Consider the following 18,372-nt stretch of genomic DNA (forward strand, 5'->3'; position numbering starts at 1 on the left):
AAAAATTATTGGAAGGGGTTAGGGGAGTACTAATAGGAATGGAAGGGGTAGGGTGGGTTCTAATATGCATGGAAGGGGTTAGGGGTACTAATATGCATGGAAGGGGTTAGGGGGTACTAATATGCATGGAAGGGGTTAGGCGGGTACTAATATGCATGGAAGGCGTAGGGGGGTTAATATGCGTGGAAGGGGTAAGTGGGGTTCTTTTGTGCATGGAAGGGGTAGGGGTGGTTCTAATATTCATGGGAGGGGTAGGGGTGGTTCTAATATTCATGGAAGGGGTAGGTGGGGTTCTAATATAAATGGAAGGGGTAGAGACGGGTAGTAAAATGTATGGAATGCATTTCTGACAGTGTCACTGAATGGCAGTTAGCAAATGTGGTCAGTATTACACAATTTTAAAATATAAAAAGTAATCTGCAAAGTACAAAATGTTTGTGTCATATGTCGTGCTAAAAATTAAGCTAGGAATGTGCATATTTTTTTATTTTTTTAAAATAATTTTTAGAATAATGATATAGACATCTTATTTCTTACATTTGTGATGATTCTTTTTTCCTCTCTATATTCAAGGGACACTATAGTCACCAGAACCACAACAGCTAAACGTAGTAGTTCTGGTGTCTATAGTCTTTGCAGGCTTTTTAATGTAAGCACTGCCATTTTGTAAAAAGGCAGTATTTACATTACTGCTGAGGAATACCTCTAGTGGACACTCAGATGGCCACTAGAGGTGCTTCCTAGTCGAGACATGAATGCCGCCCTATGAAGTATCTGCGCATGCTCGGCAAAGCTGAATAGAAGTGTTTTATTGCTCCCTGCTCGCACCCTCCTATTTCGTCATTTTGACGAAATAGGGGGCGCGGCATCAGGAGGATCCCGGTGCTGTATCTGGTTAAGTAAAACCCCTTCCTTGTAGTGACCATTAATGTTATTATTTAATCATTTATATAGCAACTGCAAATTCCGTAGCGCTGTACAATGGGATAAACAACTCCTAGTTTACGGAATAAGAATATACCCGGCAATTAAAAATGCTATCTCCCCCAGATTTTTCTGGGTTCCTGCTCACAAGCTTTTTCTTATGGTTTGCTCACCAGTGTTAATTTTGGCAGCAAATTTTTATTTAGTTTTAGTCATAGTCTTTTGACTAAAAAGCCGTTTTAGTTGTATTGTAGTCATCTGAATTGTTTTTGTTTCAGTCTAGTTTTAGTCCTAGTTTTAGTCGACTAAATCTCAAAAATATTAGTTGACTAAAATTTGACTAAAATTGTTAGTCAACAAAATTAACACTGTTGCTCACACTCGGCTCTGATTAATTGTTCGTCAAGAGCCTTATATGCTGCAACAAATATCATTATTAATCTTGGAAGCAATTTGTATTCTCAGTATTCTGGAGGATAACTCACAGATATCTGTTGTTGTTTAACTCTCCTGGTTTCTGGAATGTACATCTAAATTGTTCATAGTTAACTACTGGAACTGTTATCATTGCTACACATCATGCCTCTGTTTTCACCAAATTATCAAACGTGTATGTCTGTTAAATTCTGTCTTATTTATTTTTACAGAGTGATCGTCTCTTGATCAAAGGAGGACGAATAGTGAACGATGACCAGTCTTTTTATGCTGACATCTACATGGAAGATGGCCTTATTAAGTAAGTTAAAAGGGGCTATATCTACCCTTATACTGAGTAGGAATATTTAAATGTCCCCAGCATTATTTTTACATAGAGTGAAGATTGTACCTTGTGATAAAACACATCTAATTCTAATCCTTCTCAAATTATTTTATTATATATTATATTTTGTATTATAAGTATTATTAATATTTTATGTTTTTACACACCACACAGTTATGCTTTTAAAACAAGTGACAAGGAAATGGCACATTTTTGAGAGAAGTCAGTATGAGTTAAACTCTTCTAGTATGTTGGGTAGCTATATAAAGTAATGTATAATAATGAGTAAAAAGTCATGTGCATACATACTTCATGTTCTTAAATCCATGTGTATTTTGGTTTACCCTGACAGCATGGGCAGATAGTTGATAGGAAAATAAGAATAGCAACTTTGTCTGGGTCCTATAAGGATGTTTTTCACTATGTACTGACAAATTACATGTATCCGTTGTAGGATTGTTCTTATTTTTTCTTACAAGCTACATAATAAATAATATAAGACCAAGCTACCCAGCTGAATCCTTTATTTGCATTGATATACTAATATCACGTCACACCTTGTACTGTGAAATGGATTAGGTCAGTATTTTTTGTGGTGGTTACCATGTTCTGAGTTCAAATCAAGGAAGATTGGACTGAAGCTTGAGCATAATATTTATTTTTTCCCTTTTAGTTTTTCAATAACTCTTAAATGAGCTAAACCCAACACAGATCTCAATACATACCAGTGGTTCAGGTTTTTTTCTATATCTCCTTTGGAATATAAATAAATCATGTACTGTCAGTGTGCATTGAGGATTTGTATGGGGAATACTGCTATGGATATCAAGTGTACTAAACATGTTTTTACTGACCAAGTGTGTTCTTTAGAAACCACTAAAACCACTAGAACCCTGCCACCCTACCAGTGTAATTTGTCTAACCATTTTAGAATGGATTGACAACACCTGGCACCACCAGGCAGACGTGCCACCTTTGGCCTTCTCCTGAACAAGATGCATAAAAAGCAAACAGTAGGATCAGCGCTGAACAACCAAATAGAAAAGAAAAGGCGTCAGCAAACCTAAAAGATGGGGCTACCTCAAAGACCCAACAGAAATAGAATAATGCAGCAAAACAGGAAAAGGTTGCGCCAAATATGAACAAATGTGTTTAAAATATTAAAACACTGAAACAAATAAGCAAAGAGCAAGTAGCAAATATAAAAGTCCAAAGTCAGTATGTAACTTGCAAAGGTAGCAGCCAAATCCCATAGAGGAGGCTATGGTTTTCGTCCTTTTCTATAGGGATACCGGATTCAAAGTTTCTTGGGTACCGTATAGATATACAAAATAAAACAAAGAAGAAAGCCAATAGTGCAATATGTTCCAATATTTTGTGGTACTTTTAAAGTGCAAGTCTTATATGCTATTACTCACATTGTTTAGAGCTAAGACTAGCTTTTGTATGATGGGCATACAGTGATATAATCTCCATTTGTAGGATATGTCTAGTAGTGTAATCAGCAGCGCAGTTTTATGACCCTCAAAGCCAATGAGTGCTGCCCTGCTTAGCTTATTGAAGCTAATTGGATTGCCCAGCAAGGAGAATCCAGAAGCATGGGCTGCAATTGCGGGCACCCAGAATGACCATAGTAAGTTGTTCAACTGTTCTAAAATGTCTACAGACAGATTACACTAGAAGGGCATGACACTACTCCTGGCACCACAGCCACTACAGTGGGCTGTAGAAATAATTGTTTGCTAGTTAACCTTAACTTGTTGTCTTCTCTGGTATCTTTTGATAGCCTTCTGCTCTGCTTCCATCACCTCACTTTTCATAGAAGCACAGGTGGAGATGAATTTTGAAGTTGCAGATGAAGTCAGTGATCACTTTGATTACTCAAACTGGCAGCTGATGGAACAGGAAACACAAATGTTGTGTCTGACACATACGCATTCAGACACGTATTTAACACATTGCTCCAAATTATAATTGCACTTTTATGTTTATTTCCCAAATGTGCCCCCGAGTTGCCTTTAGTGAATATACAAAATAAAACATTGGGTCAGATCAGGAGATGGTCCGTGCAATTAGGGGACACAATCTGATTTACTATTTTTTACTATTTCTGATTTCACAATTTACTATTTTGTAAAATAAAAAAACTTTACCTAATTTATCACTGGCCAACTCTGTTTTAAAAATAAGAGTAACCTAACAATAAATAACCTAACAATCCAATTTATAAGAGCAAACATGATAAGTAAATCTATCTATATCTATTTGACTGCCAAGGACAATTTAACAGCTGGAAGGCCTTTATTTGCTCCAGTGGTATGTTTTATTGGAAAATAAATTAGAATCAAGCAGCTGACATTGTGTCATGACTTCAGAAAGTCTTAGTTTCCTCTTTTTAAACATACTGTGTGCATACCTCCCAACATTTCATATAAATAAAAAGGAACATCAGGGGTGTGATTGGGGCGCGTGACCAGAGATGGAATTGCTCTCAATAACTAAGTGACTTACTGATAACAATTTATGGATTAAAATTACACTTAAACCAAGAACAATGTGTCTTATTTACACAGATGAATTTTAAAACACATAATTTAACGTAACACTATAGTGTTAAGAAAACAAAACTGTATTCCTAACACTATAGTATCTCTCTGCCCGACCCTACGCCCCCAGACGTAGGGTAAATAAAGGGTTAAAAACCCTTCTTTCACTTACCTGATTCCAGTGTAGAATGGGGCTCCTCCTCCGCAAAAGTCACAGCAACTTAGGAACCTAATTTGTAGCGAGCACTGTCCGTGCATTAGACACTGTCAAACTCCGTGAAACTGCAGGAAGCTCCCCTAGTGTCTGCCTGGTAGACAGCCACAAGAGGCAGTTTTAACCCTGCAATGATTGCAGTTTCTTTAACCCCTTAAGGACACGTGTGACATGTCATGATTCCCTTTTATTCCAGAAGTTTGGTCCTTAAGGGGTTAAAGCACAGGCGTAAGGGAACAGGGAGACACTGCACCCAGACCACCCAGACCAGTGCGATGAAGTAGTCTTGGTGCCTATCGTTTCCATTTCAAAGCAAATTATTACTGAGGTGCTCTCTTATCCACTCAGACACATAAGCAATATGGAGTTCCTAGAAAAGAGGGACAGGAGGATTTTGCAAAAAATAGGGACTGTCCCTCCTTGGAAGGTATATGTGTATATGTATTTATATATATTTATATGTGTATATTTATATATATATATATATATTTTTTTTTCCAGCTCATATTTTCTTCTCTGTGTTATTCAGGCTACAAAGATTTTGTAAAGAAGTGCATCCTTTATGTAGTTATTCTGCAATTTTAGCTACCATTATAAGCCATCTGCTTCTCAAGTACTTAGATTACCAGAAACAAGGCCTATTATTGCTATTTTGATTTTCTTTCATTGTGATTTTTAGCACAACAGTACCACTTTTAAAAGCAACAGAGACAAGTACACCAATGTAATTCCAAGGACTTTATACTGAGTCAGCAAAAAGTAGCAAGCTTTTCACTTTCCTGAGTCTTTGACAAGTTTGAAGTTTTTTTAAGTTTTCAAATGGTGTGGCGCCAGACTCCTCCCGTACAACCTTTCTCCTCATTATACAGTTCATAGATACTCATACATTACAGAGAGCTGATCATAAATGGAAATAAAGTCCTTGAGACCAGGAGTAGGAAGTAGTGACTCTTTGCTATGCTGCAGTTTGTGCCACTCATTAAATGCTCTATATGTTTGTGTTTTAGGCAGATTGGAGACAACTTAATAGTCCCAGGTGGTGTGAAGACCATTGAAGCCAATGGGAAGATGGTCATCCCTGGAGGCATTGATGTGCACACTCATTTACAGATGCCCTACAGAGGAATGACAACAGTGGATGATTTTTTCCAAGGAACTAAAGCTGCTCTTGCTGGTGGAACGACAATGATATGTTAGTATATTAGTAACATATGATTCAACACTTGAAAGTAGGGTTGGGGATCAATGTGTTTCTTGATATTTTATATAAAATTTCCTATCATCACAACACACAGATGGTAGAGAATGATAAGGGTGATGCGAGTTTTGTTTCATTAAGTAGATGCATAAGGCCGCCAAGTATTCTCATATAATAATCATGATAATCAAGATCATATAAGTTAAGAATGTCAAGGAATTTACCCAATCACCTTGAAACAGAAAATCCAAAGACTTCATAGTTGTGGTCACTGTATTTCTTCTATAACAAACCTTGATAATACACAGGTATAGTTAGTTTCTGCCCTTTTTAAACTAAACTAAACTTTCCACACTTACAATCACTAAGAAACAAACAAACTCCCCCCACTATATAGTAGGTATATACCCAATGATTACATGCATGAATTCTTAGGAACTGCAGCCTTTGCAAGCCATCCCCGTTTTCACAGGGAAATAACCTATTCATTGAGAAGCCTCTGAAGCTATCCACACTTTGTATAACATTCAGAAAGAGCACTGGTCTGAGGAGGTATACAGGGGGAGGCAGTCGCACTAATGCAGGAAGCGAACATCCCTGGCTTTTTGATTGAAATCCAGGGGGTGTTTCCGTATGTAATAATAAAAGTGTTACATTTTCATAGAGAATTGACACTTTTATAAAGGCCTTTTAAATGAGATACTGCTGACCCATAAAGCACTTCAGCGAGCAAGCTGAAGTGCTTTAGGGATGTGGAATGACCCTTTTAAGATATATGTTAGTTACACACTGTTTGGGAAAGATCCTTGTGTTTATCTCCTATAACTATCAGCATTGGGTTTTAAGACATTTAAAATGCATTATGTGATTTGTTTTGTCCAGTTGACCATGTGATCCCAGAACCAGGGGCTAGCTTGTCTGAAGCCTTTGATAAATGGAGAGAATGGGCCGATGGCAAAACGTGTTGTGATTACTCATTGCATGTGGATATCACTCACTGGAATGACAGCGTGAGGCAGGAGGTGGAGACAATGATCAAGCAGAAAGGTACTCTAGTGGATTTCACTAAGATATTTCCGTGTGTTTAATTATATGAAACAGTTGGTAAATTTGGCATAATTTTAGGTTTCTTATTTGGGCTTACCATTATATGCTTCGGATTCTATTACCCTTACATTCCAGCCAAACACTCAGATTCAGCCTAAATGTTTGTTGAGTTTGCCATCTTACCAGAGCTAACTTTATATTTTCAAATTTTACATGTCCGATTCACATAAAATGTAAATGTATGTATTCACAAAACAACTATTAGCATGCACATTTACAGTTTAATTACAAATATGGAAATAGAACATTCCATGTCAGACACTAGATTGCATCCGAAGCAACCCTGAATTTGTCAGTGCAGGACAATAAAGATTTCAGTAAGACTGCTTTTTTAGATGAGAATTTATTTCTTGATAAATAGATAAATAAATAAATAATTTATTTGAGAAATCAGCTGCTTTTTTTTTGTACTGAGTAAATAAATAAATAAAAAAACAGACAAAAAAATAAAAGTACTATATGGTGTTTCTCAGGATCCCTATAAATCAGGAGAGCCACCATTTATCATACGGCGTGTTCTGGAGCTAAGAGATCCTGTGCAACAGCAAGAGAATGCCACAGTTGTGCATTACCCTTACCGTAAATAATGTACAATGATGAGGGAGGAAAAAAGACTATTAGGTGTCTTCTGACATGCTTTAAACCAAGGGGTCTCGCTATATGGTCATCCCTTTTGTATAGTGGGATTTAGGTTAATGTGTTGGAGCTAGGGTACATCGTGGATGCCTCCATTCCTCCCCTATTTCTTGAGTAAAACATAAGACAGCCAATCAAAATACAGATGTGATCTCAAGTGAATCTTGTTTTTTTTCATTTTTTATTCTCCTGCTGCCTCTCTGTACAGCCTTATAATAACATACAGGGCTTATTGCAGCAGTAAAATGGATAAAAGGCACATCTCATACCTTGTTCATACATATTTGTATTTGTTGTTTGTGTGCCAATGCATATAAAGCCATTTTTATGAAGGTTCTACAGACCTTTTTGAGGATTAGCGGTCTAGACATTCCAGAACACTGGTATTTGACACTTGTTCCAAGCTCTTGGGCACCGTCACGCAACATATAGTTTATGCCATTCCTAAGATAATAATGCATTTAAAACCTCTCCTAGCAGTACCAGTCTGACGCAGACTCGATCAACCTATGTTTTTCCCCTTGTCCCGGTGCCCAGGCTTCCAGCTTCGAACATAACTCTTTCAGCTGAGGAAGTGGAAATTAGTTATATGTTCTGTCATAAAAGTGTTATTCTAAGCACGCTTTTAAAGAGGATGGTTCACTTTGGTTTATTTATTAGTGTCTTAGTGCCGGAACATTAAATTTGAGATACCTCGGCTACCTCAGCTGTGTTTCTTTACCACTGTTTTCCTGGAGATAAATGGCCTGCAGAGATGCCAAAAAAGACCTTTCCCTACATGTTTACTAGCTCTGGCCAACTACTCTCATTCCACTGGGGTGTTGTAATTATCTCATGTTCCTGTGCTAAATGAGAGGAAAATTGTATCGCTGCCTTTCCATCTCTATATTCTGTCATATATACTTATTTCATTTTTTTTTCTTCCTTCATTTCATTTAGGAGTTAACTCTTTCATGGTTTACATGGCCTATAAAGATTTGTATCAGATGTCCAACACTGAGGTAAATTATATTTCCTTCCTTTCTGGGCAAAAGACCAAAATGGAGTGAACGATGTACTTGTTTTAACCTTTCTGTGTGTCTGATGGAAGCCAGGACATTTTTTGGGAGAGGTTGGGGGGAACTGTTTATAAGTTTGTAACTCGTAGTAAAATGCCTGCATTATCTCAGTTAATTATAATTTCCTTAGAAAAGACTGGTCTAATGGTGTGTTTTATGACTGTGTATTTTTCAGTTGTACGAGATTTTCTCCTGCCTGGGAGGACTTGGTGCGATTGCTCAGGTTCATGCTGAGAACGGTGACATCATAGCTCAGGTAAGAGGTGGGAAAATTTGCACACAGCTGTTCTGAAAATGTAACAAACACATACCAAAAAGTGTTAGAACAGCATTGGCCAGGAAGTAGATCAGCGGAGGCAGAACTACAACTCTCATGATGCTTTGCCAGCTTTACAGCTGGTAAAACGACATGGGACTTGTAGTTCTGCATCTACAACTGCTATTTTTTTTTCTCTGTAGCAGCTGCTGATTATTTATATTTGATGTGGTTTCAGTAATACCAGGTTACTTCTACCATGCTTATTCAAGGCTAAGAGCCATTAAATTAAATAAGACATTACTGTGACTAAATTGAGTTACTGTCAGGTTTATTGTCACAATGAATCCCTCTGCTTGTCTGCTGAGACACTAGCTATTCTTTAGTGGTTTCTGTTAACTTTACACTCAAACTTTACACTCACTAGAACATTATAATAATATGATTCAAAATGTAAAGGCTTTTAAGAATACATTCATCACGTGCACAGTCTTCTTGCGTACCCTATATTTTCTAAGCACTGACTGTCCAATATTAAGGATCCTGAGAATATAGTCACAGTTTATAATATCTTTACTGTGTGTTATGGAATATTACAATCTTTTAATATAAAATGTTAAAAGAACATAAGTATGTTTAATTTTTTAGTTAGTGTTCCTTCTTTAGTGTAGCTTACTGGTGGTCCTTTGTTAAAAAAAATAATATGTGTGTGTATATATATATATATATATATCATTTTTTTTTTTTTTTTTTTTTTTTTTTTTTAAGACTCCTCTCTGTGGTCTGATCTGCCCATGATGAGGTCATAAATTCTGATGATCCTCTACTCCAATCCACTGGTTCTCATTACATTAAAGGGACATTTTAGTCACCTAAACAACTTTTTAGCTTAAAGAAGCAGTTTTGGTGTAGAAATCATGTCCCTCAATTCTCTGCCATTTAGGAGTTAAATCACTTTGTTTATGAACCCTAGTCACACCTCCTTGCATGTGACTTGCACATCCTTCCTATACACTTACTGTAAAGAGTCATCTAAAGTTTATCCTTTCTTTATTGCAAGTTCTGTTTAATGTAGATTTTCTTATCCCCTGCTATGTAAATAGCTTGCTAGACCCTGCAAGAGCCTCCTGTATGTGATTAAAGTTCAATTTACAGAGAAAGAGATACAATTGTTTTAGGTAAATTACATCTGATTGAAAATTAAACCAGTTTTTTTCATGCAGGCTGTGTCAATCAGAGCCAAGGGAGGTGTGACAAGGGCTGCATAAACAGAAACAATTGAATTAACTCCCAAATGGCAGTGAATTGAGCAGTGAAACCTGAAAAGCATGATCTATACACTAAAACTGCTTCATTAAGCTAAAGTTGTTTAGGTTACTATAGTGTTCATGACATGTGTGTCACGATTCCCTTTTATTCCAGAAGCTGTGTCCTTAAGGGGTTAAGTCGTAGAGGCAACTAAAAACACCTTACCTCTGCTACACTTCAACGCTCTGGACACCATCATGCCCCCTTGTGCATGTCTAGGGAGAAATGTTTAGGCAAGCACAAGCCCATTCAGTCTTCTCTCTAGAGGCGAAATAATTTGCATGCTCTGCCCTGTGTGTCTTGCAAAATACATTTTAAAAATACATTTAACTCCGGACAGGGACTCTAACCTAGGCTACTAATTACCCAGCGGCACCAGTGCAACAAGAATATCACGAAGGTTAAAGTTGTCATTCTATTGTTAAAATGTTAGACCAACTGTGTTTCTACCACTTAACGCGTAATATATTACGCATAGTAGTTCAGCTCCTGCCTCACCAGGACTAGCCAGACTAGCTCAAGCTTCAACCTGCTAGCTCGAAAAGCCTTACCCTGTCACACAATACTTTAGAAACGCAGTCAATGTCAAATCATACCTAAACCAGTACATAAAGCACCGCCAATCTTGCATTTGCCTACCATGCCCTATACATGTCTCACTCAAACACACACTACTAATGCAAATATTAAAACTAGACAACCTTTCGAAACGCATAATTCACTATCTAATACAATAGTCATCATAACACAACACCGCAGAATGACACAAATGTTTATACTAGATCACTGTTTTCTTTTTTATGTGCAACGCTGAGACCCAACGCTGTCAGGTTCACGCAAACATATTTGTTTATCAAATAGATTGCTATCGTTTAAACAAAACTGCCTAGCTAAAAAAATTGTGCCACTGTTTAACCTATATGTATCTTCAAGTAAATGAACACTGTTGTGGCGCATGACAATGCTCTGTAATCACCCGCACAACAAAAATAAAGAGTAAAAGAAAAAAAAAAAATACATTTCAAAAATAAAACATTTGCACAAGAGCAACATATGGGTTGGGTATTTGGTTGTTATGTCATTTGAGAAGGGACGGTTGCTCCCTAATATCATAAGAGTAGTCATCAGGTTAATATAGATTAAGATTTGCCAACAATGGGGTACACTGACTGCTGTTAGTGTATACATGTTACTGGAATTATTTAGTGCTTAGCAGACATAGTTTTGACAAAACTGTAGAACCTCATTAACCTTTAATGTAACATTTTCTAACTCTTTAATTTGCCTATTTCAATTTTTCAACATTACGTAATGTTCTAGTAGAGTTATATGGATTTGTCATTGGCCATTCTTGTTTTTATGGTTTTAGGAACAAAGCCGAATGTTAGAACTGGGAATTACAGGACCTGAGGGCCATGTTTTGAGCCGACCAGAGGAGGTAAGATCCAATCTTGTTCTCAAGTTTTGCTAAGAGGAAATATCACATTGCCAATTTTTGCCACAACCTTCTACCTTATCCTTCTTTTATTATTTTTGTGTGGTTTACAGAAATACATAAAAAATATCAGAACTTACAGAGGTGAGGAGATCACTAGCCTTAAAGGACTGGCTTCTTCAGTCTAGGCCTTTGTATGCCTTGGACTGGATTTCCTATCTTTGCTTCTGCAGTATGGTGGAGACTGTTTACTGTGCTTTTTTAATACTGAAACTAAGATCAAAACAAAGAAAACCGTGATATAGAGTTTTGTTTCAAATTAAGCTTCTTGATAAGGAATCATGGTTAGCATCATGACAACTCATGCTGTTGTGGGCTCGTTGTAGCTGTGAAATGGCATTGGCCACCATTTTTGACTTGTCCCTCCACAGACCTTGATGATTCATTATTTTGACTATTGTATAGTCCATAATGACCACTAAGGGAAACAAGGGATGTTAGTTCATCATCAGGACATAAGTAATGAAAAAAGTTCATCACACTGCACTCCCCACCCCCAGCTTTCTACTTTTAAAAAAAGCTACTACAGCTAATATTTCCACAATGTTCTATATTCCAAAGTAATAACTGATGTTAACTTTGCTCCAGCAGAGTCATACAACTCAAATCCCACTAGATATTGCAAAGTAGAAATGTAATTTGGGTAATTTAGGCCACACTACACACATAAACAGTTAAAGAGGAAATGGGTGTTCTGCTATGTCCAAAAAATGATTTCACCTAAACAGTTTTAGAAAGAATAATACACTTTAGGAGTAGATCTATTTTTACTCCTCTCTCTAAAAATGCTAAATCTGAATTATAAACCAATCCTAATTTAATTGGTCTGTGCTACCAGAGTACATTTTAAGGAAAACTGTGTTTCACTCATAACTATTAAGATGCTTTCTAACAATTAAATTCCTTAGCATTAGTTTAATTATGCGTGTGTAACTGTTTACACCAATAGGTTCTGCAAAATCACTGTCCATTTAGTGGTAATAACAGCCAGAAGCATCAAGGAATACTTTTAGTGTGTACAATACAAAGAACTGAACACAGTCATACATAAAAGAGCTTTCAAAATAGCTTTCCTGTCTATTTGAACACAGAATAAACAGGACACACAGTTTAAACAAGTGGAAATAACACCATCACCAACTCTAAATACCAGCTTGCAATTATTATAAAAATAAAGTTAAAATAAAGGCCAAAGCAGATTATGATGACATGTAAGTTTATTCAGCTATCCGTCTTCTAAGAAATGTTCTTATGTTATCCACCTTTTCAGTGTTTTGCTCTGAAAAGCGACAACTCCATAAATGGTCAATGAGCTCATTATATTTGCTATAAAAGTAGTTGAAATCCACAATCTGTCCTGTGAAATTAGAATGACTGTATTGCGACAGGCAACTCAAAGCAGACTCATGCTTAAAACAAGTTCCCCTCTCTTTTCTAAATGGTACCCCTTAACATATTTTTTGTAAAGTCTGTTTCTTGCAAATATTACTTGTATTTATGAATAAAGGCTTGCTGTTGAGTTTTGCATCTGTACACATGCCCAGCTGTGTGTCTCTCTGTAGAGTTAAACATTGGGATTATCAACCTCACAGGGTTTTAGCAAGTAAAGTTAAGTTTGACATTCCTGCTCTAGACTACACGCTGAAAAACTAGTGATCCTACAGCATTGTTTGTTCTGGGCCCTTTGAAAGAAGTTACACTGACAAGCCATGTAATGTGGAAAAGATGTGCGTGGCAAAAACGATCTCAACATCCAGGCTGTTAAGTAGACAGGAAGTGGTCTTATCTCATTTTGAACCACGTGGACTTTAATGCCTGCCAAAAAGAGAATACTCAGAGCATGAAGTCGTTGCTTATGGTGATGTAAGAAGTGCAACATATCTCCTGCGCTGTAGTGCTAAGTTCCAACTATAAAAGCACGGAACATGGATGAGACAAAGGAATACAGAGTGCGGATTAGATACAGATCTGTAAATGAAATTATTTATGTAACAATAAATCTGCTGCATACCATCTGTATGGAACCAAGGCTACATTATTCCCACTAACAGGGTTATTTTCTAAAGTGATCATTCAAAGTGAATTTAAAGTGTAAATCCTGAGTAGTATAATTGATATCATTTAACCTTAAATTAAAAAATCACTTTGCATTTACCTTGAATTTTCACTTCGATGAATAACCCTGTAAATGTGTGTACTGTTATTCTGGTGTGTGCTGTGTCTGAAAGCTAGAAATTTACATTCTTCTACATTGACTGTCTCGCTGGCTCAGAAAACATCACTAACTGTACCTACAAGACAGTTGTTTAACCAATCTTACTTTTGTATGGCATCACGTAAAACTTTGTGGTACAGCACATCCAATTCTACCTTTAATTTTCATGCCTTTCTAATGTATCTGTTCTTTCGCCAGCACCTTTTTTAATTTAAAAACAATTCTAATACTGACAAATAACTTACAATTATCTGCATTCTGGATGTAAGCCCAGTCTTTCCATAAAAAGAAAGCAGAACTATACACTATTCGTGTATTGTTTTAACATTTTTATCAAACCCACTGTCAGACGATAAGGGCTATTGTAGTAAAAATAAAGCAAGGTAAGCACACTCCAATAATTAATGCAAACTAGCCCCAAATGGAGCCAAGACAGGCTCCCTTGATAAAGGCATTTTTCCGAAACGTTGGGGTCTTTTTGATTGACTCTGTCCTTACTTCTCACTAGGTCTGGTATGCTTTTTGTATTTTTTCTATATGTATTCGTTTGTTTTGGGGTTGGGTTTTATTTGTATCTCATTTAGTTATCTATAATACTGATATTTAGCTATTCATGCATTACGTATATACATATCCAGAGCTTTTCTGGCTGTTGCTGTGCAACATTATATGATTTTGTTTTCTTGTTTCATATTTAATGAGATATTCTATTGGTGTGTACCCATTTAAAGGACCACTATAGTGCCGGGAAAACATACTCGTTTTCCTGGCACTATAGTGCCCTGAGGGCGCTGGGACTCTCTTCCCTCTTCTGACGTCCCTGGCTGAATGTGCATGCGCGGCAAGAGCTGCGTGCGCATTCAGCCAGTCCATAGGAAAGCATTCTCAATCACAGTGAAAATCACAGTGAGAAGCGCGGAAACGCCTCTAGCGGCTGTCAATGAGACAGCCACTAGAGGCTGGATTAACCCATATGTAAACATAGCAGTTTCAGAGAAACTGCAATGTTTACAGCAAAAAGGTTTAACCCCTTAAGGACCAAACTTCTGGAATAAAAGGGAATCATGACATGTTACACATGTCATGTGTCCTTAAGGGGTTAAACCTAGCTGGATCTGGCACCCAGACCACTTCATTAAGCTGAAGTGGTCTGGGTGCCTATAGTAGTCATTTAATAAAGATTTTTTTGTATGTATACATTTATGGTTGTGCTCCTTACTCAATTTATACTTGTACTGATAAGGGCTATTGTAACTGAACAATTTTCAGCGTTACATAATGCAATAGAATAGTACCATTCCTTTTTAATGTGTTATGACATTAATCAAGATTAGATCATATAGCATAACTTATGGAGTTTTTGCATCACATAGTGTTCAGGCGTCTAATTTAACTTTTCTGCTTTATCTACAAAAGTTTGCTGGCTCATATTAAATCGCAAGTGGTAAAATAACGAATGTGAATGCTAACTTTATTTCTCTATTCCTAATTCCTTGTATCCTTTTTCTTTCAGTTGGAGGCTGAAGCTGTTTTCCGTGCCATTACCATTGCAAGCCAAACAAATTGTCCCTTGTATGTGACTAAAGTGATGAGTAAAAGCTCTGTAGATCTGGTCTCCCAAGCCAGGAAAAAAGGTGCACTGCTTCCTATGTTTTAAGATATACATTAATGTTGCCATGACAAACCATTGTGTAGATGTGTCTGCTGATGATGAGATCAGAGGCTAAGGCAATGCTAAGCATAATCTAAAGCTCATAAAATTGCACCAGTCAAGGTCGCCCATGATGTTCCTAGCAACATAACAAACAGTGAGCTATACAGCCGTATTAAAAAAAAAAAAAAGCAATAAATTGTATTGCAAACTTTTAATCTTTCCAGAACTGGAACAAAGCATATTGAAATATTATTCTCATTAAACAAATCTGCTTTTCACATCTGTTTCACAGGCTAGCTGTAATATATTTACTTTTGTTGACATCTGTTGTATCATATTTTCCGTATTTTTAAGTACTGAATCAACTGCCCGTGTCCAAAATTAACTAATAAGGGACAAATGGGGCATAAAAAAAATTACCATCAACATATATGAAGTTTGTTTTTCTTAACAGATTTAAACCATATCAGAATGAACATGATGCCTGTTTTGTTTGTCATATAACTATTAAAATATATATATATATTTTATTTTTTAACTATATGAATATTTTGAAAATGTATGAAAACCTATTATTTCTCAAAAACATTATTTCCAAACCCCAATGCACCTCCTGTCCTTCACTTTGTGTTCCAATGAGCTTGATGAGTGAGATGAGTTAATGTGTATGGCATATACAGATTGCTATATTAAATTTGCAATATGCAGACAATACAGATTTGAAAGCATACACGTAAGCACGTCAAGCAGCATTGATAGAGGGCTTACAGTCAACCAACAACACGTTAGTGGCTATCTCTCTTTCACACTCCAGTTGTTTAAAGTGAGCTTGCCACCTGATAACAAACTTTATTTATTTAGCTTTACAGGGTTATTCACTAAACTGAGAATTGTCGGTGATTCAAGGTTCAAATTTAAGGCTAAGTTTGGTTACTTTGGCCTTGAATTTTAAATTCCCTTTGTATTTCCAACTCCTGCAGCTAGGAGTCAGTGTCTCTGTTCAGCCAGGGCACTTGAGAGATACAGGCTGAATTTCTAGGGAATGTTGGGCTAATTATCCCCTGTTGGTGAAGGTTCATGAATGAAACTTTCACTGAGGGTGCTTATTCCTGCTATCTTTCTATTTTTTTTTTTTTTATTATCTGGTTTTTATTAGGTCAAAAAAGCATGTGGGTACAAAAGGGAAGAAAGGGTACTACATCATTCTTAAACAGAGTGGGGTCAATACAGTGTGTCATACAGCGGCATTAAGCAATAAACGGTCACATAACATCGGTTACCCATTTGAGGTTCTAGAAAGAAGTACCGTTGTAGGTGGCTCTATAAGCTCAGATGATTTATCTCTGAAGGTGTCGCCCTTTACGGCGTATGGAATACGCTATAGCGTGACAAAGACTTGTCCGACAGTCGGAGTTGTCTCGTCATGCCTCCGCATGCTTGGGTTGCATGAAAGTGTGTTAGAGTACCTATTGTAAAGGTAGGGATCCAAGCGGGTAAAGGTTGAGAGGGGGTGCAGAGAGGGAAGGAGGGGGGGGGGGGAGAGGTGGAAGAGGGGGAGAGAGGATAAGGGGTGTCTAATATGTCTCGGTTTCTACTCCAGTGGGTTATATGGGTATCGGGTAGAGTGTCCTGTGAGTGTGTGTAAGAAGTCTCCTGCCTATTGTAGGGTGGTTCTAGGGTCGTTTGGGTATGTGGGTTCAGAGCCCTCGGTGTTGATCGGATGTGCGCGTTGGGGTTTAGTCGGTCAGTCGGTTGTTCAGTAACGGTTGTGTGGAGAAGCAGTCGTGGACAGAGTGTGGAGGGGAGGCAGGGGTTCGTCAGTTGTATAGAGGATGATGGTGGGGGGTTAGCGTCGGGGAGCATACATTGGCCTCACCACGGGATGTCCAGCATCCCTGCGCGTGACATCGGTTCACCGACCTAGCCCCGTGAATTACGTGATACAAAGGCAAACCATGGATACCACCGCTCGGCATGCTTACTGCCTCCATCCTGTAGGGATGCCTGCAGTGCTTCTGCACCCTGGATGTCCTCCACTTTGCGGATCCATTCCTCTTCGCTAGGCACTTCCGTCCGTTTCCAATATAACGGGATGAGCGACTTAGCCGCGTTCAAAAGATGTCTAAGGATAGACTTTTTATAGGAGGACAGCGACATCTGTGAGATATGTAGGAGGACTAAAGCAGCTGACCAGTCCGGTATGTCGCCTAGAATATCTGTTATTCGGTGTTTGATCATATTCCAGAACGGAGTTATTTCGCTGCACTCCCACCAAATGTGCATTATCGTTCCTCTAGACCTCTGACATCTCCAGCACGTTGGGGCAACAGTTGGGAATACTCTGTGTAACAGGACTGGGGTCCTGTACCAGGAGGTTATCAGCTTGTAATTGGTTTCTTGATATTGTGAGCTGACCGAGCTTTTGTGTTGCCACAGAAGTGCTTTGTCCCATTGTTGTGGGGTAAAGGTAGTTTCCAACCGTTCCTCCCATTGTCTGCGAAACTGTGTATTTGTTGTCAGATGTCCCGTCAGGAGGTGCTGGTAGAGTATGGAGATCGCGTTGTCCATGATGGTGTTCCTTTCGCAGCAGTCCTCAAACCACGTGCGTGCCCTATGTAGGCGTTCTTTGTCCCGCATACTATCATGATAATGTCTCACCTGTAGGTAACGGAGCGTCGCTAGCGGCGTCTGGGGTTGTCCTTCCAGAAGGGTGTCCAGTGGTCGTATCGACCCGTTATGTAGGATTGTGTGTATGGGTATGTAGTCGCGTCCTTCCGCGGATGGCCACATCGTCTGCGGGAATCCGCCCCCTATTCCCTTGTTGTGTGTGATGGAAAGCATTGGGCTAGGCGTAGGTGAGATGTGGGGGGCCTCTCTCACAGAGTTCCAGGTGTATAGCGTTTGTTCCAGTATTCCCTCCCCTGTCGTCCTCATTGTTTTTCTAGTACCCTTTCCCCAGATAGTTGGTTGCACAGGGGTGTCTGGGTCGTTCCGTGTCAGT

The 18,372-nt window shown here is 38.1% G+C and overlaps 1 protein-coding gene across 2 annotated transcripts in view; it reads left to right on the forward strand.

Moving 5' to 3' along the window:
* Positions 1-18,372, forward strand: part of DPYSL3 (dihydropyrimidinase like 3) — a 174,595-nt gene that overhangs the window by 130,700 nt on the left and 25,523 nt on the right. For both annotated transcript variants that reach the window (XM_063447373.1, XM_063447375.1), the window contains exons 2-8: positions 1,572-1,660; positions 5,452-5,636; positions 6,525-6,689; positions 8,325-8,386; positions 8,619-8,699; positions 11,377-11,445; positions 15,231-15,351. In XM_063447373.1, coding sequence (XP_063303443.1) covers positions 1,572-1,660; positions 5,452-5,636; positions 6,525-6,689; positions 8,325-8,386; positions 8,619-8,699; positions 11,377-11,445; positions 15,231-15,351 — 772 coding nt within the window. The remainder of the gene's footprint in view (positions 1-1,571; positions 1,661-5,451; positions 5,637-6,524; positions 6,690-8,324; positions 8,387-8,618; positions 8,700-11,376; positions 11,446-15,230; positions 15,352-18,372) is intronic.

Source organism: Pelobates fuscus, chromosome 3 (genome assembly GCF_036172605.1).
Source record: "Pelobates fuscus isolate aPelFus1 chromosome 3, aPelFus1.pri, whole genome shotgun sequence".
In the NCBI taxonomy this organism is placed as follows: Eukaryota; Metazoa; Chordata; class Amphibia; order Anura; family Pelobatidae; genus Pelobates; species Pelobates fuscus.